The sequence below is a fragment of the Theobroma umbraticum genome, unplaced genomic scaffold, assembly GCF_002168275.2.
Source record: "Theobroma umbraticum cultivar Fairchild unplaced genomic scaffold, ASM216827v3 scaffold_51.0, whole genome shotgun sequence".
NCBI classification, from domain to species: Eukaryota; Viridiplantae; Streptophyta; class Magnoliopsida; order Malvales; family Malvaceae; genus Theobroma; species Theobroma umbraticum.
The window spans coordinates 5,794,844-5,816,022 of NW_018397260.1; the positions used below are offsets into that span (position 1 = coordinate 5,794,844).

Consider the following 21,179-nt stretch of genomic DNA (forward strand, 5'->3'; position numbering starts at 1 on the left):
GACAGGCTGGGACTCTATAGAGAACACGGTTTTGAATTCCTTCTTTTTTTTTCCCCTGATGCAGTAGTAATATAATATCTATCACTAAAAGTAGTAATGGGTTTGTTTGCATATAGTTTTGTTAGTTGGCTTCCGCCAGTTGTTTTTACACGGTTGCAGAGGCGGCACTGCCGCTGGTCTGGGAAGCTTCCTTCGGTCCTGGGGCCTCCAAGTTCAGAGTCAGAACTCATGGGAGAGGGAGACTTCTATCTCGTCTCTTCTTTTAGGACAATTTCGTAAATTTCTCTTTCTTTGTGGGGCACGTCACGGCTGATATATCAAATGATTTCATTTGGACAGGTGTTTGCATATGTCACGACTTCATAACACGCATTCTACGTTGTCAAATAGCTATCTGCATTTTACTTCTTTTTCTTATGGATAATTATATTTGGAGTTTCTCTTTTAACTTTTATAAGTGAATTTAAAAAAAAAAAAATTATCAAAAAACGCTTGAGTATTGTTTGGTGTATAATCGTGTGATATTTTTATATTTTATGTTAATATTATATAAATATAATAATTAATTATTAAATATAAAAATGTATTTGATTTAAAATAATTTTAAAATATTATATATTTTTTATAATTATATGATTACAGACAAAAAAAAAAGTTGAATACATGAAACAACGTTTTAAATTACTCCCATTATTTTCGTACACGCTTTATATGGTTATAAACAGAAAGAGCTGGACCACCCGGATGTGCTGCGAGGTCTTTGATTTATCCTTTTCATGTGTATGGCATTGGCTGCTGCCAAGATTTTTTTTCTGTTTTGGTTGATTAACGTATTAGAAGCGCATTTGGTAGTGAACGAGCAAATATAGTAGCGGCTCTAGCGAGTCGGTTTAACCGCCATCGGTCCCCTCTCGTCGTCTCGTTTGTATCAAAACAAAAAAAAAAAAAAACCGAAGGAATTTACCACTTCATCTTCAAAAAAGGAAAAGGAAAAACAATTTAACAAAAACCACAGAAATCACAGGTATGAAATTGAATATAATATATACAAAGTAAAATATCAATTTAAGTCTTTTCTATTTATCATTGGATTAGTATTTAGTAGTAGTACTGGTATTTTATTTATTCTAGGAAAAAAGAAAATAAGCGGGGGAGGGGGAAATGCAAAATCTCTTGTAATTTGGTTAATCATCTTGATAGTTGAAATTAATAGATAGCTCGTAGCAGTTAGCAGCAGCAGCAGGGGGGCGAGTTATGGCAACGTCGTCAAGCTCATCGGTGATATCGGGAATCCCACTCTCTCAAGTACGATGGGATACTTCCAGAGGGGGAGGGGGAAGAAGCATAGTTAGGGTTAACCGTCCTGTTCCTACCGCTTCTCTGCCTTTGACCCGTTTCCGTTTCCATCTTTCCCCAACCCCTGCCGCTGCCAGGTAAACTATTTTTTCTGAAAATAGAATTTAATCTGCATTTCACGGTACTTCGCGAACCATTATATGAGAATTCTTTCACTTGGTCATAACAATTTATTTTAACTAGAATATATTATTATGTCTATATTGTGGTTAATATAGTGGATTAGTTTTCAAGTATCAGCTTTCTTGATTAAGTAATATTATCTCAATTCTCAACTCAACGAATGGTTATCTGAAATTGAGATGTTTTGGCGGATGAAGGTGGCAGGGTGACGTTAGAAGTAGAAATACTATTGGATTGGAATTCCAGGATTGGAAAAATAATACTATTAGGAAGAAGAAGAAGCAGAGCGGTGCTTGCAAAGCATGGAAATGGACTTCCCCTGTCTCATTCTCACAACAGTGCAAAAGGTGGATCCCCTGCTGCTCCTCCCTTAACCGCAACTGCTACCGCAAGATAACCCCCTTGCCTCTTGCAACATCTGCGCCGACATTCTTTCCTGACAAATCATGCTTTCCTCTCTCCTCCCACAAACTCAACACCACTTCTGTAAGTATTTTGTTTCTTTCTCTGCTTTCAACTCCCTGAATGCCATTTTTACACAATTCTTTAATCTTAGTAATAATTATTTTCAGGGCAAACATATCTGCGCTCCTTGTGCTACTGTTGGTCCAGATGAACCGCATGCAGCAAGTACGACCTGGCCAGATGGTCTTCTTGAAAAACAAGATTTTGATTCATTATATCCACAATTTCAAACAACTGAATTAGAGGGGTTTTTATCTACTCAACTTCCTTCCCACCCAAAGTTACATCGAGGACAACTGAAAAATGGCCTTCGCTACCTTATTTTGCCAAATAAAGTTCCACCAAACAGGTATAATCTACCCTTCCAACATTGGCGAGCCACACATTATAAAGAAATAAAAAAATTCTGAGATGAATTCATATCCCATCTTGATTAACATTTTAGTTCATGAAAGAATGTTTACTTTCACTTTCTTCTTGGGTGTTAAAATCATTGAATGCCACCCATCTATTAGGTTGCAAATTCTCAATAAAATCTGGGCTTGGTTGTTGTGTTCATTTTCCTTTCCAATTCCCTATTATCATGAATTGAGGAATTGAAAAACAAACCCCAAGCTTAATCTTCAACTGCTGACATTAGTTCCTTCTTGTTTTATAGATAGAGCTGGTGAAGAGCTTCAATCATTACACGTGTCACCTTTTTCCTTCTATAATCTGGCTACTGATGTTTTTTGACGTCAACGCACTATTTTCACTGTGCACCATGAGCATAGTTTTCGTGCTTTCTTCTCTTGTTAGGCATAGACAGATTGTAATTATAATTCCATAACAAACTTGAGTTTTAAAATCAGCTTCTTTTATATGTCAACAGTTTTTATGATGTTAAAAGCACTGTGCTTGGCTCGTGTTTAATTATCCAGGAAACTTCACTTGAAGAAACATGATTTTTGAAAATGACATAGTGAAATGTAAGGCGTCATCAATATATCTGCTTTATGTAGATGAGATAATACTCTTTCTTTTTCTCTCTTGCATTTACATAATATTTTGGAACAACTTTAGGTTTGAAGCACATATGGAGGTTCATGTGGGATCAATTGATGAGGAAGATGATGAGCAAGGAATTGCACATATGATTGAACATGTCGCATTCCTTGGAAGCAAGAAACGTGAGAAACTTCTTGGTACCGGGGCTCGTTCAAATGCTTACACTGATTTCCACCATACAGTTTTTCACATCCATTCACCAACTTGTTCCAAGGTTTGTCCTTCCTTTCCCTTTTCTATATGTTTGCTTGTTAACCTTAACTTTCTAATTCAGTTGTATTGTCTTTGCTTGTTTGCTTGCCTCAGGGATAATGTTCTTGAGTCTTCCATTCTTTGTTTATATATGTATTTTACTCTTTTTTATGTGCTTTTATTTTGGTATGATTTTCTTTTTGCTGTTCTATAATTTTTTATTTTGGCATAGACTTAGAGAAGAAGTTAAACAAGTTAATATTTGGTTCAGGATAGCTATTTTACCTTTCCGTGTTCGCCTGACAATCAGTGAAATGATTTATGGAAGAGCCATCTGTTGAAATTTTCTAACTGAGTATTGGTTCAATGGGTTGGTTTATACCTACAATTGGTTATTGTATGTTTGATGGTAAAAGGTTGTTGTTTACCAGGAATCGGATGAAGATTTACTTCCACTTGTTCTGGATGCCTTGAATGAGGTATGAAACTCAACTACATCAAGATCTTTTTTTGAAAGATAATTTGGCCAAGTTGAAAGATAAGGACCTAGTGCTTATGTTATAGCAGCTGGAGTGGATTTCTTATTTTCCGTTGCCCATGTCTCCCTCCCCTTCCCACTCAACCCTAAGAAAAAATGATTCTCTTAATCACCATGAAATGTGTCACATTGTCTTTATTGTTTCTTGCATACAGATAGCCTTCCATCCAAAATTCCTTTCTTCTCGAGTTGAAAAAGAGAGGCGCGCTATACTTTCAGAATTACAGATGATGAATACAATAGAGTATCGTGTTGACTGTCAGGTGCTAATCAGGGTGATTCTATGGTTTAGCTGCTTATTATTTTATGTTAGCTCAAAATTCCAATCTAGCATTTTTTCTTTCTTCTGAATGCAGTTATTACAACATCTCCATTCTGAAAACAAGCTGAGCAAAAGATTTCCAATTGGATTAGAGGAGCAGATTAAGAAGTGGGATGCAGATAAAATAAGAAAATTTCATGAACGGTGGTATTTCCCTGGTAATGCGACTTTGTACATTGTGGGGGACATTGATAATATCTCAAAGACAATTTACCAGATTGAAGTATGGCACAAGCTGTTTACTTATTATTATTTATGTCTTTGTTCCTAAGAAGCAGTATGTGATTCTTGACTGCAATCTGTTGATTCTATGCAGGCTGTTTTTGGACAAACTGCACTTGAAAATGAGATGCCCTCACCACCTACTTCTAGTGCATTTGGTGCCATGGCTAGTTTTCTCGTTCCTAAGCTCTCAGCTGGGCTTGCTGGAAGTTCATCTCATGAAAGATTGTCTAATCCTGCAGATCAATCTAAGATTATAAAAATGGAAAAGCATGCTGTTCGTCCTCCTGTAAAGCACAATTGGTCTCTTCCTGGACATAATACAGACATGAAGCCACCACAAATATTTCAGCATGAGTTGCTACAGAATTTCTCAATTAACATGTTCTGCAAGGTTTGCAAAATTATGCTTGCTTTGTGAAGGTGTTTGTCTGTTTTTCTACGGTCAAAATCTGTTTTTCTACTGTTAAAATCTTATTGTTCTTCTTTTTCTTGTTGTCAAAAATTTCATAGAAATGCTTGTTCCCGCTGTGTTTCTGTGCTGAAACTGTGTGGCTAAAAGTTTCTGCTCTGTGGCTCTAGTTTTAGTTTAATTGGAGCCCCTGCTCTTCTGCTCTAGTTTTGTTATAATTAGGAGTGTGATTGTTTTATAAGTGGTGCAATTACCAGTGCCAAACATATGATTTGCCATGCTTAATTATTGTATGAGTATTATAGAGCATGTTTTTAAGTAAGTAGGGAACAGGTGGTTTATCCTTTCTAGATCACATGATTCTGCTAAACAAAATTTTAGATGCTAGTTGTTTTCTATTTATGAGAATTTAGTTGTAAGTACATCCAAACTCTAATTGTTTCATCCTATTCCCAGAAAGAACCAGTGTCCTGATACAGTAGTAGTTGTACAGTGCTCTCCTGGTGCATTTTTATTACTTAATTTAATATGTTAGTCTGTCCTCTCTCTTATCAAATTGTATTTTTATCCTTTCATGCTGAGCTACATTTTGTGTGTTTGTAATTGGCACTATAACAACTAGACTTAGACATTTGTCTTAGATATTGTGTTGTGAATCTTCCTGCAGATTCCTGTGAACAAGGTTTGGACTTTTGGAGATCTGAGAAATGTTCTGATGAAAAGAATATTTCTATCTGCCTTGCATTTTCGAATTAATACAAGATACAAGGTACTCTGATTCGCCAAGCACATTTTCACCCCTTATCTTCCAGCCTTTATTACCCAAGGAGAGCTTGCCTTATCTTGTAAATGCCATGATCTAGCTGATTAATTCTGAAATTACTCTTATCATGCCGTCTTCAAGTTGCCCAAGGAACATTTTGTTTAGCACCAAGTTGGCATTGCAATTCCCTACCTGCTTTTGCTAGTGAGAACAAATTCACCATAATTGGGATTTTTTATTGCAATTTTTTTTTTGTTCAGCGTTGCGTTTACAATTAGATTTGGCAATTGCAATCAAATGTAACTGCAATTTAATACTAAAAGGGCTCTTATTAACTTGTGGGGGTTATAAGGGAAGTATAGGTACACATAGGGTGTTTTGCTATTATGAGGAATAATTTACTGGGAGGTAAAACAGTGTGGCAAACTACAGGGAAATTTTTGCAGACATGATTCTAGTTAACTTGCTTTATAGATCTATCAGTACTCTATTTTCTGCACTTCTTTCTATAATTTTAACTTTTTTTTTTTATTCTGTTATCTTCTTTTGTCAAGTTGAATTGCACCCCCCCCCCCCTCCCCCCCCTTTCTTCTTTCTTTTCAAGACATAACACAATGACAACAACATTACTTTTGAAAATTTTGGCTAATTTATGGAAGTTTCCAGAGTTCAAATCCACCGTTTACTTCAGTTGAATTGGACCATAGTGATTCAGGAAGGGAAGGATGCACTGTTACAACTCTCACAGTCACAGCAGAACCCAAGAACTGGCAGAACGCAATTAAGGTTGCTGTTCAAGAGGTTTGTGTTTCTTTATCATTCTCAGTCTTCTATCTTCTTCTGCTGATTTTACCTGTTTGCTTCATTGGTGCATGAAGTGCTTGGGTTATTATTGTGACACTCTTCTTGGAATTTTTATGGGATACATAACGCAATCTTTACTCTCGTTTCCTTTAACTTTTCCTCTTTATTTGCTATATATGGGATGATGGTAGATAATTTTTTCAATGGAATCATAGTGAATGGCTGTAAAGCCTAATATATTTTGTTGGTCACAGGTTCGAAGGCTCAAGGAATTTGGTGTCACTAAGGGTGAATTGACTCGCTATATGGATGCGCTGTTAAAAGATAGTGAACAACTGGCAGCAATGATTGATAATGTGTCATCAGTTGACAATTTGGATTTTATTATGGAAAGCGATGCACTGGGCCATACAGTTATGGATCAGACACAAGGACATGAGAGTTTGATGGCCGTTGCTGGCACAGTTACTCTTGATGAAGTAAGTTCGACAATAATGATCCTACCCTCTGGCAGTGAAACTGTTTTTCATGCTTTCTTTTCTATACATGTTCATTTTGATATTTTTTGTTTAAATAAGGAATATCTGCAGTATATAGTTGAGCATATGAGCTAGGGTGGTGGAACTTATGTTGGTTGAAATCCGGTAGTAGGATTTTTTGGAAACAGTCAAGCACATAATTTTGCTTTCTGTATTTGTGAAAATTATACATATTGGACATATACTGGCACTATGACAACATGCCTTTCAGTTGTTATTGCCTGTAATGTCAGGACTTGTGTCTTCTGCGAAGTATGACAGAGCTAGTTGCTATGATTTAGAAGAATATTGTTTTTAAAATTCCTTTATTCCTTTCATTTGCCCAAAAATGATATGGTCAGAGGATTTTATTCATTATGGAGAAAGAAATATCTAGTTGGTATGTAGATGTGGGATTTCTATGTAATGCTATATCATGTAGACTGGTGTAACCTCAATTAAGAAGTTGTTTGGAAAAGGTGATTTTCCCCTTTTCTTGGTGCTGCATAACACAATTTTACATTTTTTTAATAAAAAATTTCCTTACAAATAATTTTTTTACTGTTCTGTGGTGTAGGTCAACTCTATTGGTGCACAGGTATTAGAATTTATCTCTGATTTTGCAAAACCTACTGCACCCCTTCCAGCAGCAATTGTTGCTTGTGTTCCGAAAAAAGTTCATCTCGATGGCATTGGTGAAACTGAATTCGAGATAACCCCAAGCGAGATCACAGCTGCCATAAAGTCAGGATTGGAAGAACCCATTGAAGCTGAGCCTGAGGTCTTCATCTCTACCTTTTTTAAGTGCCATTTTTAACTTCTTTTGCTTAGTTTATCTTTGCAGGAGATGTATATTCAAGTTACGTCACTGCTAAATGTCTTTTCTTTTCTGCAGCTTGAGGTGCCAAAAGAATTAATATCTCCACTGCAGTTGCAAGAGTTAAGGATGCAGAGGAGGCCGTCTTTTATTCCTCTTAGTCCTGAAATGAATGTTACAAAAGTGCAAGATAAGGAAACAGGGATTACTCAACTCTGTCTTTCCAATGGAATTCCTGTAAATTATAAGGTATGCTTTGTATTTGTTGCTTTGAGTTGCTTTTTGACCAATTAAAAATGAATAATGATTGTTTATTGTTTAATAGTACAATATGATATGGGTGATTTGAGAATTTTGCATTTCCATGTAGTTGTAGTTGTTTCTAGAAGATTAAGTCCTTGTCAGCCAAATAGATCTTCACTTTTTGCTTAATGTTTGCTTTGTTTTTTTTTTTTTTTTAACTTGTTGAGATGTCTTCTTGGTGGGGATTTCCTGAATTTTCTTTTTCCCTTGACACTGATTTGTTGTTCAGGCAGGTAGATTTTTGGACTCTTGAATTTAGGCATTATTTATTTGCAAATGTCAAATTCAGGATATGTATCTTTGCATGACTTCCCCAACCAGTTTCTATATGATAGGCTAAAGATATTTGGCATCTGATTATACTGATTATGGATGCACTGATGATATCTCAAACCAACAATATGTGTTTGGTTAACTCCACATGTATTTCTCTCATAGGGGATTGCTTATTCATATATCCCTATTAAACGTTAATTTTTGTTTAGATTTCAAAAAATGAAGCCCGAGGAGGTGTGATGCGGCTCATAGTTGGCGGAGGTCGGGCAGCTGAAACTTCTGATTCAAAAGGAGCTGTTGTTGTAGGTGTTCGAACTCTCAGTGAGGGTGGTCGTGTTGGCAACTTCTCAAGGGAACAGGTCTTTTTTTCTTCCCTGTTCTTATCACATCCTAAATAGATATATTTGGAAAAACTGTGAAAATGATTCGTTTGCTGGATTAGTGCCTTTTCTTTGGGTTTAATTTAGCTATATCAAATAGTGGTTGGCAGGATAAAAAAAGATGGAAATGCCATGATGGTTAACCATGAATTTTTGTTTCTTCTAATAAAAGAAAATTGAGGACAGCTACCTATGGCCTTCTTCCTTTTATGATGATCATATGATCGATTCTCTCAGCTCTGTCAACAGTGACTAACTTGTTATAATCGGACTCGTTATCTGTTCTGATAGCTACTTTTGGCATGCTGTTATAATCTCATTAAAAATTCTCAGCCTTTTTGGTCTTGCCTTCATGCATTATTTGTCTCATGTGTGTTTTGATTTGATTCCCTAGGTAGAACTTTTTTGTGTAAATCACCTGATAAATTGCTCCTTGGAGTCCACTGAGGAATTCATTTCGATGGAGTTCCGTTTCACTCTGAGAGACAATGGGATGCATGCGGCTTTCCAGTTGCTTCATATGGTGCTCGAGGTATCACCATGTTGATATTATATAAAAGTTAAATCTACATACACTGGATCTCTTTCCTTTTTATTTGCAAGTTGCCGAGTGGTTGAGCAAAATATTAATGCTGTGCAAGAGTCATCCCTTTTGTGGATTCATGAATTTTCGTCATAATATTCTGATTAGTGATACTTACTGTTGGCTTCTGATTTGCAGCATAGTGTCTGGCTTGATGATGCATTTGATAGAGCTAGACAATTGTATTTGTCCTACTACCGGTCCATTCCAAAGAGTTTGGAACGCTCAACTGCTCACAAACTCATGTTAGCAATGATGAATGGTGATGAGCGCTTTGTTGAACCTACTCCAAAATCATTACAAAATTTAACACTCAAATCTGTAAAAGATGCTGTGATGAATCAGTTTGTAGGTGATAATATGGAGGTAAATGTTTTCACTCTTAAAACTTCTTACTGAAGCTGATATTCAACATGAGATTTTTTTTAATCTAAAGCTGTTTGTGTTCATTGTTCAGGTAAGTATTGTGGGGGACTTCTCAGAGGAGGAGATTGAGTCTTGTGTCCTTGATTATCTGGGAACAGTTAGAGCATCAAGAGATTCTGAGAGAGAGCATGGATTTAGTCCAATCTTATTTCGACCTTCTCCATCTGACTTGCAGTTTCAACAAGTGAGGCCTTTGATCAAGCTATTGTTACACACATATTTGTGATGGGTTGGAAACAAATTTCTGCAATTCATCTGTACATTTATCCATGCATCATGTTTGGTTTCTTGCTAGAAGTTCTGAGCATTTTTTTTCTTCAATGTGCTTTTTTACTTTCAATTAGGTATTCTTGAAGGACACCGACGAAAGGGCATGCGCATATATTGCAGGCCCTGCACCAAACCGTTGGGGTCTCACAGTTGATGGAAAAGACCTATTAGAGTCAGTTGCTGATATTCCAATTGCTGATGGTGAGTTTCCCTATGATGTTTAGAACTGGATATAATTTTTCCGCCTTTGGTGTTCAGTTCCTTGGACTGCTAGTGATTGCATGGTTGCATAGAGTCCAGTTTTTATTACTAATATAAAATTGAACAGTTAGAGGTTGGAAGAGTTTTAACTTCAAAGCAAACGATCAGCCTTGCTGTTGAGTGGATCTAAATATAGGATGTACAAATTGTGATAACCCACTGGTCCCACTCCGCATTGGATATGAATGTAAATGATGAGACCCATATAACGGTTCTAGTCAATCACTACTAAGATTTGAGCTTAGTCTTTGGAAGGTGACATGGTTATGCTTAATAGGCTAGGTTAGTGGTGCTTGAACTCAGGGTGTTACAATAGGTGTAGCATGTGCCAGCCTCGGGTGGGCACTCATGCAGTGCTGGTAAGATCTTGTTTCTGTAGATTGGAACTTGATTGTGCTTGTGATGTGTGGTCTTGGTGAGGACATCCAAGGATTTGAGAAGATACGATGTGATATCTCATCCCACATTGAATATGAATGTGAATAATGAGACATATGAGGGTTCAAGTCAATTATTACTAACAACTCGAGTTTGCACTTTCAAAGGTCATATAGTTTAGGTCTGAAAAGTTGTCAGTTCAATGTTGCTTGGAACTGGGTCTTTACAGTTGGTATTAAAGCTGATGTGGGCTCTCACACTGCAGTGTTATGATCATGGTTCCTGTAGTTGGTGTTGTTTGTGATTGAGATGGGTATTCTTGATGAAGACATCAAGGATTTAAATGGGTGGGTTGTAATACCTCATCCCAAACTGGATATGAATGTGAATGATGAGACCCGTGTAACAATTCTAGTTGATCACTACTAACAACTTGAGTTTAGATCCTTGAGAATCATGTGGGCTAGTGGTGCCTTGACTCGGGCCATTGCAATCTCGCATATTTTGCTAAGGAGCAATACCATCTATTTTTTGTTTCATATCTAAAAGTTGCTTTATCTTTCCCTTCCTCTTATCTCCCAGTTTTTGCATTCCTTGTAAGCCAAAGGGGTGCTCATTCATTGTATGAGCATATGGATCTACCTATATAACTACGTGCAAGTTAAATGATTTCAAATAATTTTTAATGAAAATATATTCAGTTTTTTTCTGGAAATATATTCTTAGTTATTTTATTATCCAGAGTTTTTGTATAATGATTGTTGATCTGTTTAAAGGTTGAGCTACTCATCCAGGTCCTTAAGTCCAACTCATTAGCTTGAGTTTGGCCTGTGATTATTATTCTACTAAGTATAATTAACATTTACTTAATTTTCATTCTGAAAAGTATATTTAAAAGTTAAAACTTTAAATTATTATATATATGGATAGGTTAAGCTAGGCCTGGCCTTAGCTTTTAAGGATGTCACCCTAGTAGAGCCCGACTCAAACGTAGTCTGGCCTGACTTGTGGACAAATGTTAGTGTTCATGTATTCTCAACTGCATTAATGAGAGTATACTAATGAAGGTGCATGGCGAGTTTTATATATATATATAATTCATTCTTTGTTTTGGCATTTAGTCTTGTTCCTTAAGGCAAAATCTTCTCTCTTTTCACATTAAACTTTTGATTCATTGTACTATAATTATTCAAATTGTCAAGAACTACATGATAAACTAGTGTGAAAAGTCCACGAATTTTTGCAAGCTTTAGTTATTGTTTTTACTTTCTGTACTAGTTAGATAGGCATATCATTTATCAGTTTGTTTTCTCCTCATCTTTTCCTTCAGGTACATGGGAAGAAAATAGAAGTTACTATTAAGTTGGTATAAATTTAATGCTGCTTATGGGATGATTATTATTAGATCTTCTGCAAGGCAGAAGTAGTTTTGAACTTTTGATTGTTTTTATGCATTAGAATGGAAATCCTGGCTTATGTAAACATGAGTTGTATTTTCCTTGAAATTTAAATGAATTTTCTTTTCATATCTTATAGCTGGTCAATTGCTTTGCAGATGCACTACCCCATTCTGAAGAGGGAAAAGACATTCAGAAGGATCTGCAAAAAAAGCTTCACGGTCATCCACTTTTCTTTGGCATAACTATGGGGCTGCTGGCTGAGGTCATAAATTCTAGGTAATGCTTCTTAGCCAACTGCATGTAGTCAGCAAGTGAAGCAGAATTGATCTGAAATGCATTGTTAGTGTCTGCAAAGTGTTAAATCCTTGGTTGTTGCAGCAAATCGTATACCTTGTTTCACTGTTAGATGATGAAATTCCTTAACCGTGAAATTGCAATCAGGAGTGTTAGGTTTATTCCACTTGCAACTATTTATTTAAAATCTCTTTTATCTTTTAACAGTTTCATGTTTTTACCCCTCTTGGGAGTATACTTAAAATTAATACATGTTTTTGGCAATTACCTTACAAAAATTCTTCCATGCTTTACACAGGCTTTTTACAACAGTCCGGGATTCTCTTGGATTAACATATGATGTATCATTTGAATTGAACCTCTTTGACCGACTTAAGCTCGGATGGTATGTGATATCTGTAACATCAACTCCAAGCAAGGTGGGGGGTCAATCCAGATGCATCTGCATCCTTTTCGGTTTTTGTGGTTCTTGTTATTATTTGACTTTTTTGACCTCCTCCGTTTTGGCTGATGAACTTCCAGGTATATAGAGCTGTTGATGCTTGCAAGAATGTTCTTAGAGGTTTGCATACCAACAAGATTGCCCCACGGGAACTGGAGAGGGTTAGTTCTCAAACAGCTATTATAAGTACTTTTGGTGTTACCATGTATTTGGATAATGTCTTGCAAAGTATTTTGGTTCGGTTGAAAAAAAGCATAATTTACATGAACTAGTTTTCATTTGTTAAAAGTTTGTAAATGCACTCCTTAAATCTGCAGGCAAAGCGGACTCTTTTAATGAGACATGAAGCAGAAATTAAGTCAAATGCCTATTGGCTTGGATTGTTGGCTCACTTGCAAGCTTCTTCTGTTCCAAGAAAGGTGAAATGATATGTGATAGTTCAGTCTTTACATTGAGTTTTTATGTTTGAAACTTACTTTAGTGTGAAAAAAGTATTCCAAAATTTGTCACTTCTACTTTTATGTTTAATTTCTTATTGTTCATGGTAATAATTCCATACCTGTTTATTTGGAATTCAGGACATATCATGTGTTAAGGAGCTTACTTCTCTATATGAGGCTGCTTCTATTGAAGACATATACCTTGCTTATGACCAGCTGAAGGTGGATGAAGATTCTTTATACTCATGCATTGGGATTGCAGGGGTTCATGCTGGTGAAGGTACTACAGGTGAGGGCATTCCTTGATTTTTTTTAGCATTTTAATGTTTTAATTGCCTTTTTACTGAATCTGATAAATCTGAAAATACCAGTCCATTTCTAAACCAATCAACTAGTTTCTGGAAACTTGATTAGATGCAAAGTTAGATCTTAGGAAGCACAGATATGCAGACGCGAGACATGAGTGCAAGACATATGGATACAATGATAGGGCAATTTGGAAAAAGTTAGGACATGTGAAGGTGGGATACACAATACTAACAAAAATATTGTATATATATATATATATTTATATATATATAATTTGATTAGTTTTCAATAAAAATATAGACAAATACGCCCTCAAATTTCTCAAAATATATAAAATTTTCTCAACAAACACTTTGTTACCCCAGTTTCTTTAACCCTTAATTATTTTAGCATAAGGATAATGTATTACTTCTGGTTATCTTAGAAGAGCTTTCTTCTCCTTCTTCATAAACTTCCGTGCAGCTTCCGAAGAAGAGGAAGAATCAGATGGAGGCTTTCAGGGAGTTATTCCTGTAGGGCGTGGTTTATCTACAATGACAAGGCCAACAACATGAACCTCCGTGATTGCGCCATTTGCTGTGGTTCGGTAAGCAGAAGCTTTGATGATTATTCGAAGGGCAAGGCGACAAAGTCGTAGCCAATGGTATGGAAGAAATAATCATGGGGATGCTATGTCAATGTCACACTAAATACAATTCGTTGAAAAAGCCAGATTCATGGCATTACATGATTTTGATACCAATTGACACATGTATTCTTTTAAGGGATATACTTCAATGCATGAGTAATAAATTTGGCTTTATCCCCCTCTCCCCACCGTCCTTTTTCACCCTTCTAATAAAACTGTAAATTGCCCATAATTCAAATCTCGTTTCTCACTCTGGAAGTCTCCTCTTTTAGCTTGCCGTTTTCTACGAGTACAGAAATATATTGTGTGGGTTTCCACTTGAACACTTTTGATTCCCACTACAAACTGATCTACAGTTTCAATTGGGAATTATTATTAGGTTCGAGATTTTTGAATATTTGATATTATGGTGGAAAACTCATATTAAGTGTTATAATGTCTGAAAAGGATATACTCTTAGAATGAACCTGTTTTTCACATTTTTAAGCTGTTCAGAAAAAAATAAATTATGGTCAAAAAAATTTATTTAAAAAATGTACAGAAAGAATAATTTTTTAAATATTTTAAAACATTACAATTGGAGTGAGATAAGAGAAGCCATGTCAACGGAAATCAAGGTTAAAAAAGGAGTTTAAAATGAAGCCAGTGGATGAAATGGTCACAAATGGATATTTTAATTTTTATATTTTATGCAAAGAATATTTCCGTATATACATATAGATAGACATGTGGAAAAAGTTATATATCCTTACTAATTTGAGTCCAGTAATATTGCATTTTACAAAAAGTATAATAATAATTATATATATATATATAATTACATGCATATCACACATGTAAGTTATAGTGAAGCAGGAAGTTAGGGTCGCACATAACAGAATACACTCATAATCAGAGAGATATCAGGTCACAAACCTGACATGAGAGATGGACAACAAAGAAAGGGAGCAACTGGTTAGATCACAAGTTAAGATCATTCCATTCCACCTGTCATAAAAGAACCCTTAAACACAAGTTATAACAAAAGAAACCTGCAGTTTACTACATAGGACAAGCAGCTCATAACTTGTTTCTACTTTGGTCCTTTAGCTGTGCCACGCAAAATCCCCTTTGCCTTCTCTTAAGCTTCTTCCCCTCCTGTAGTCAATCTCCGCATCAGAGCTTGATAACCCCAGATGATATTTCCTGCTCCTTGACGAACACTTCTTCAAATATATACCCTCTTCATCAGTCAGGGTATGGTTGACAGGCGTACTTGATCCAGTGACATTACTCACCTGCCTCCTTGATTTGTGATCTGCATCATTAAGCAAACAACATTGTTCATTTTTCAGGTAACAGGGAAAACGAACACAGTGGGATGAGAATTCTATTAAGATGGACTAGACACATCTTAGAGAAATATTGTCCTGAAGCAGTCCAGGTGCTCTGGAACTTAAATTTTCTCTGAGTAATGAATTGCTTGATTCTTCATGGCCTCCAATCTTATCACAGCACTAGTCATGCCTGTTGTTGTTTACTCCGTTCGAGCATGAAAATTCACAATAGGTCCCTCTAGGTGTGACTGTGTGTGTGTACATGCTATCAGAAAATCTTAACCTAGGATTTTATAGTTAAATACATCATAAAGTACGAAAAATAATACTACAAATTGTCCCTTAGAATTTCTTCGAAATGATCAATCTTATTGGACAAACAGAACCTCACTTAAGAAATTATGCTGGATGCACAAAACATTAATTATCACTTGCACTATCATCATGAGAGAAATGTAGAGTCATTCAGATAGCAAGATGGAAGTATAAAAGGAGTAAATATAACCTATTGTTCTTAGTTAGTGAGATTTTGAAAGAACAAAATAGAAATAAAAGATCAAAATAAAAACAGTGCTTCACAGTTTTACAAATCTAATCCATCAATTAAAGTGCAAAACATGGGTAAAAACTTTCAGTATTGTAATATCATCTCATTCCTCTCATTTAGAAATTTAAGTTCACTTTTCTTCACTCCTCACTATCATTTCTCTCCTTTCTTCTCTTTCTTCAATAGAAGATACCATTATATGAAATATTTACTGCATGATCTGGAGAAACCGAAACTAGATAAAATTTACAAGATATAGCCTATGTCCTATTTATTTTTTAGAAATTATGGAATAGATGATATCCAGTATGCTTAGAAGGTTAATGTTGAAGTTGCCAAGGATTTCCAGTTTCTTTAAAATTTTCTTCCCATAATTTCTTGACAAACTGACAGTAATAATGAATTTTAGATCAAGTAGAGGACACTTCACCTTCGAATCCATTGCATGACAGTTGCATGTCATGGTGTACGACCTCATCAACAAATTCAGGTTTTGATTTACATTTCTTCTCAGCCAGCAAGTTTTCCTCTATTTTCTCTGTATTTAGTCCTTTGCCAATTGATGTGAGTTCCACACTTTCTTCGAAAGAAGGTTTATCTGTAGGAAAAGGTGTCATGGTAAAAGAGTCCTCTGTAACATCAGTAATCTCCACATATTGAGTAGTAGTGATAATTTCATCTGCACTAAATCCAAAGGAAGCTCTGTAAGCTTCAAGTTCTTCCACATCTTGCTTAGGACTTCTACTTTGCCTATTTTGATGCCCACTGCAACTAGTAGGACAAACATCTGAATCCTTGGAAACACTTAATCTCCCCCCAGCATGAGGAAGTGGATTCTGATCCAGATAGAATTGTGCAAATGTAGCAGGACAGAAGAAATTTGTATCTTGAGACACCATGGAGGAACCAGTTACATCATGCTCAAATAGCCTTCCAGAACCACTCCTTGAATGTTTGCCATTCTGGGGAGAAATTGAAGGATCCCAGTGTGGAGGAAACTCCCGTTCAGGAAAGGATGACGACAAACAATCACCTGAGGTCCTAGAGATTGGTGATATGAGGCTACTGGCAGGACTCCCGGGGTAAAGTGAATATGTAGATTGAAAGTCATTTGCAGCGATATAATTATTCTTATCAGAACTTTTAAGATCTGCAGAAGATGTCAAGAACCGCGCGGAAAGGAACATCTGGTGAAGAGGGAGTAGTCAGGTGGGCCAACTCAGGAGGAGGAGTGAGTGGAGCAGTTGAGGGCTCAGTTGTAAAGGTTGAGAAAACAGGAGGAGAAACTAGTTGTGTCTCATGGGCATATGGTCCAGTGGCAAACATTGTGGATGATGGCCCTCCAGGTGAGTTAGCAGATAATGCCAAGAAGCAACTTGGTGATTGTGCTGTTGAAGGGAGTGCGGAATTTGTAAAGGATGCTGGAGAAGAAGGTGGTGCTAGAAGTGATGGAGCTAAGGTAGTAGTTTGGTTGGTCAACCCACAGCTTGAGGTCCATTTGGCTGGGTGGCTGATGCATTGCCCTCAGGAATACGAGATGCAGGTACAATACGCTTTCCACCTTTCTGTGTACCAAAACAGGAAAATGCCCCCAACACCCTCCCCATCTCTTTCGCTGGCAACATAGTTAAACCTTGTAAGCTTGACCCAGACAAGTCAACAGGAAAGGAAAATTGAAATTAAACAAATTAAAACCAGTAATCCTCAAGAACAAATTATCAATTAGTAAGATGACTAAACTTTCTGTGTGTGTGTGTGTGTGGTGTGTGAATTTCAGTGGCATAATTTCCACAAAAGCCAGATGAATTCAGAAACCGCAAGTGAGCACTACATACATCTCTAGAGCTACTGTGACATTGAAAGACAGTGCAGACGACAAATACTCAGATTCTTCAGAGTTAGGGTACAAGAAATCAAGTAGTTGTAATATGCTCAGGCAATAGCATTTTTATAACATGCAAAAGAGAGCACATTGAAGCATATATGTATAATATGTACATGTCATATAAAAACAGATGTATATGATAAAATGCACACACACACACACACACACATGCAGAAAGAGAGGAAGCAAATCATAAAAGAGATGAGAGAGTAATGGTGTCGTGCAACTTGGTGTGTACAGATTAATGTAAAGATAACAATATTACCAAATGATCATCCAAACCCACGTACTTCCACCTAATATCAAAACGATTCTGAAAAAAAAAAAAAAAAGAAAACTCATGTTCCCTCAACGGGAACAATTCCATATAAAAGAAAATGAACGTCAAGAAGAATGGAGCCCTATACCCTAAACTTAGCCATGGTTTAGCAGTGCTGTTAGTAAACATGCAATAGTGTTAAGATTTAGATCTAGTACTGGAGTTGAAATGCGGTTAAGTGTTGGGATTTTAAGATAGTTTGTGTAGGTGCGATGAGCAACAATGAATAAATAGAAACTTTGACAAAAGGTTTGACACTGCAGAACAAGTAAAGGAAAAGGAAAGGGAAATGGAAGAGACAGGTGAGGTAAATCAAGCTCAAGAGAATGGATTTGAGGTGGACGTAGTAATCAATAGCAGAAGACAAAAGTTGTTTGGTCAACAGAATTAAACAAGCAGAGTTGTAAGTAAGTTGGTGAATTAGTTAGATCTATAGATGAAGAGTGCAATACGCTAAGTACAGCTATCAACCAAAGAAAAAAAAAAGGGAAAAAATACAATTAAATTCCTGATGAGTTATGTTGAAATTGACAAGTCAACAAATCACACACCGCCAATTAACCACACCAAGAAATCCAACATCTCATCAGAGTGTAGGTCTTGATCAGATGGGCCCAGCTCAGATCAATTCTTTCTTCTTCTTCCTCTTCCTCTAAATCATCATCTTTAATTGTTTTTACTATCTTTATTTATAACGAAAAAAAGAAAGAACAACAAACAAAACACAACTCGCAAGCAAATCTGAGCACAGTAGCAGTAGCAGTAGCAGTAGCACAAAGAAGAAAAAGAAAAATCAGATCTGAGACAAAGTTGGAGGCAAAAGGAACAGATCTAAACAATGAGGCAAAGTAAAAAAACGTACCCGTTCTTGCTGAGGGAATCTGTTCTGCTCGGAGCCCATGGTCGGCGTTTCTTTCTTTCAAACTGAATCAAGAAATTGTAGACTAAAATAATGGAAGAAATAAATAAAATAAAAATTAACAGAAGAAGGTTGATGAAGCCAAATCCATCATTCATGACATTTCTTGCACAACATTTGGAAAAGACGGACCCGTGAGGAGAGCCTATCTATAAATTAATCTATTATTCTTAGTATTACTCCGTATCTTAGCCATAGCATAGTTAGTTAGTAACTCAGTGTGTATATATAATAAGTATAAAAAAATGAATAGATGCGGCTTTGTCGTTGAGACTTAAAAGCTGTCGCCACTGTAAAAAAAAACCCCTGCGTGAGCCCTGATTGCGATTTGTGAAGCTCAATCACAAATCTATACTAAACTTCTGAGGACCAAGAGAAACAGAAACATTAATAATAACACCACTACTAAATCAATAACATTATTAAATAATTAAAATAATAATATTTGATACACTGGGCTGAGCAGCGAGCTAAGGGATGGATTTTGTTTTTTTTTTTTTTAATTTTTAATTTTTATAGTAATATAGAATGGAGGAGATAGCGAGTGCAAGAGACAAGGAAAGACAAATATAAAGCCAAAAGGATTCAACTGATGTAGAAAGGGATGGAGAGAGAGGGCAGCACTGTTTACGCTTTACTTACACTGCTCTATGCCTACTCCCTACCTTTTTTTTATATATAATTTTTGTCATCTTGTACTGTTAGTATTTTATTTCTTTATTTTAAGTAGTACTTATCTCCTTTCTTTTTCCCCTTTTACCTTTACTTACTGGTGTAGGAGTAGTGTTCTCTCTAAAAAAGGGTTAGGATTAGGAGTACTGTTTTCCTTTTGTTTATAAAAAAAATATAAATCAAAAGTAAATAAGCAAAAAGAAAGCAGAATGGAATACATAGCAAGCACATTAGCAGTATTCAGACTTGCAGTCAGAGAGATAGAGAGGCATTAAAGTTAGAGCTGGGTGCCGTGGGCTTGGGGTGGGCCTCAATTTGATGGATTCTCCGCCCACCGCCCATATCAACAACTTGTGCCCAGGTTGCCCCATGCACGCTTCACGCTTGCTTTTTTTTCCTTCTTTCCCTCCCAAGTTCCAAACCCCTGCCTTTTTTTGTTTTATTTTACTAATAGTTTCCCTTTAGGCCATGCCTTTTGTTTTTTGTCCTTCATTCTTTCTTTGAATCTCTCCTTTCTTTCTTCCTTCCTCTTTCTTTCTTTATATTGCGTACTGCTCACTGCTAAAGAGACATCAAAATACTTTAGGGCATACTTTAACAAAGGCAACTGTTAAACCACATTGTTTTGGCATAATTATTCCGGTTTTCTTATCACATGGATATCAACGCAACCGAAACAACACTCTCAAGTAGGGAAAAGAAAAATACAACGAGTTGACACTTAAAAGGGAAAAATCAAAAGTTGCCTTCATTTTAAAACCAGCTATACAAACCAACTCAGTTCGCCTCATGTGTTAAAGGGTAAAATTCCTGCAACTGCAAGGACTAGGGATAATCAAACAAGTTGCGGGCTTCAAACCTTAACTCAGTCACTCCATTTTTGTTTTTATTTTTTTACATACAATCCTCGATGACAAAAGAAGATGGCGATTTGCTTTCAACGAGGAAGAGAACCTACCAGCAAATAAAGGAACAAATTAAGATTTTAACTGAAAGAAAATGTAACATAGACAATATGAACCTATGGATTGCCAAAGACCATTTTCCTTAACGTTGGAGCAATATCTTTTACGTGCATCAGGTACAACAGATTACTAACTCATCTCCAATGTAGAATGAATTGTTCTCCGAAATGTTTTTGATATCGCACAAGGCATTACCGTACGTGTGGTATTGCTATTCTCGGTGCAACCCTCCTCCTTTATCCGGGCTTGGGACCGGCTGTGTAAAGATAAATGCGTTAATCAAGACACAGGCGGAGTTACTTCTCATGGAAATTGGTCCGAGAAACGTTGACCGACTCTGCAATATTTTTAACCAAAACCATCAATAAAAAATTGTTCAAATTTATATCAAACTCATCAAATTAAGCCCGTAATATAACCTGCATGCACATTACTGAAAGGACGTTGATTTTTCCATAGCCCCACAGAGGTTTCAACTTCAAGACATAAAGATATTGAACAGCCATCGGTAAACCAACCGGCTCTTAATTTTTCTAATGTTCTGTGCCTTATAGAGAAGGTTCCGGCAACATCCGTGGTCATCAATG

At 36.3% G+C, this 21,179-nt stretch overlaps 2 protein-coding genes across 6 annotated transcripts; one reads left to right on the plus strand and one right to left on the minus strand.

Moving 5' to 3' along the window:
- The first annotated feature begins 761 nt into the window (after positions 1 to 761).
- LOC110417421 (Insulinase (Peptidase family M16) family protein) lies at positions 762 to 14,152 on the plus strand. Of its 5 annotated transcripts, none has more exons than XM_021429781.2 (26): positions 762 to 1,024; positions 1,201 to 1,433; positions 1,677 to 1,965; positions 2,052 to 2,293; positions 3,007 to 3,205; positions 3,615 to 3,662; positions 3,877 to 3,984; positions 4,078 to 4,266; positions 4,360 to 4,659; positions 5,345 to 5,446; positions 6,107 to 6,241; positions 6,499 to 6,723; positions 7,340 to 7,543; positions 7,658 to 7,828; positions 8,368 to 8,517; positions 8,933 to 9,070; positions 9,260 to 9,487; positions 9,579 to 9,731; positions 9,892 to 10,018; positions 12,012 to 12,132; positions 12,449 to 12,569; positions 12,673 to 12,753; positions 12,910 to 13,011; positions 13,171 to 13,321; positions 13,447 to 13,553; positions 13,804 to 14,152. In XM_021429781.2, exons 2-26 carry the CDS (start codon positions 1,255 to 1,257, stop codon positions 13,855 to 13,857), a joined length of 3,924 nt encoding a protein of 1,307 aa, XP_021285456.1. In that variant the 5' UTR covers positions 762 to 1,024; positions 1,201 to 1,254; the 3' UTR covers positions 13,858 to 14,152. The 5 variants fall into 5 exon arrangements, with proteins under 5 accessions (XP_021285456.1, XP_021285455.1, XP_021285454.1 ...); XM_021429780.2 differs by having other exon boundaries at positions 1,214 to 1,433; XM_021429779.2 differs by having other exon boundaries at positions 1,228 to 1,433.
- Positions 14,153 to 14,903: 751 nt separating this feature from the next.
- On the minus strand, positions 14,904 to 19,584 carry LOC110417063 (hydroxyproline-rich glycoprotein family protein). The gene is made up of 3 exons (XM_021429250.2): positions 18,899 to 19,584; positions 16,263 to 17,447; positions 14,904 to 15,266 (listed from the first exon to the last, which is right to left on the minus strand). The coding sequence occupies exons 2-3, from the start codon at positions 17,017 to 17,019 to the stop codon at positions 15,055 to 15,057; spliced, it is 969 nt and encodes a 322-aa protein (XP_021284925.2). The 5' UTR covers positions 17,020 to 17,447; positions 18,899 to 19,584; the 3' UTR covers positions 14,904 to 15,054.
- Positions 19,585 to 21,179: the final 1,595 nt, after the last annotated feature.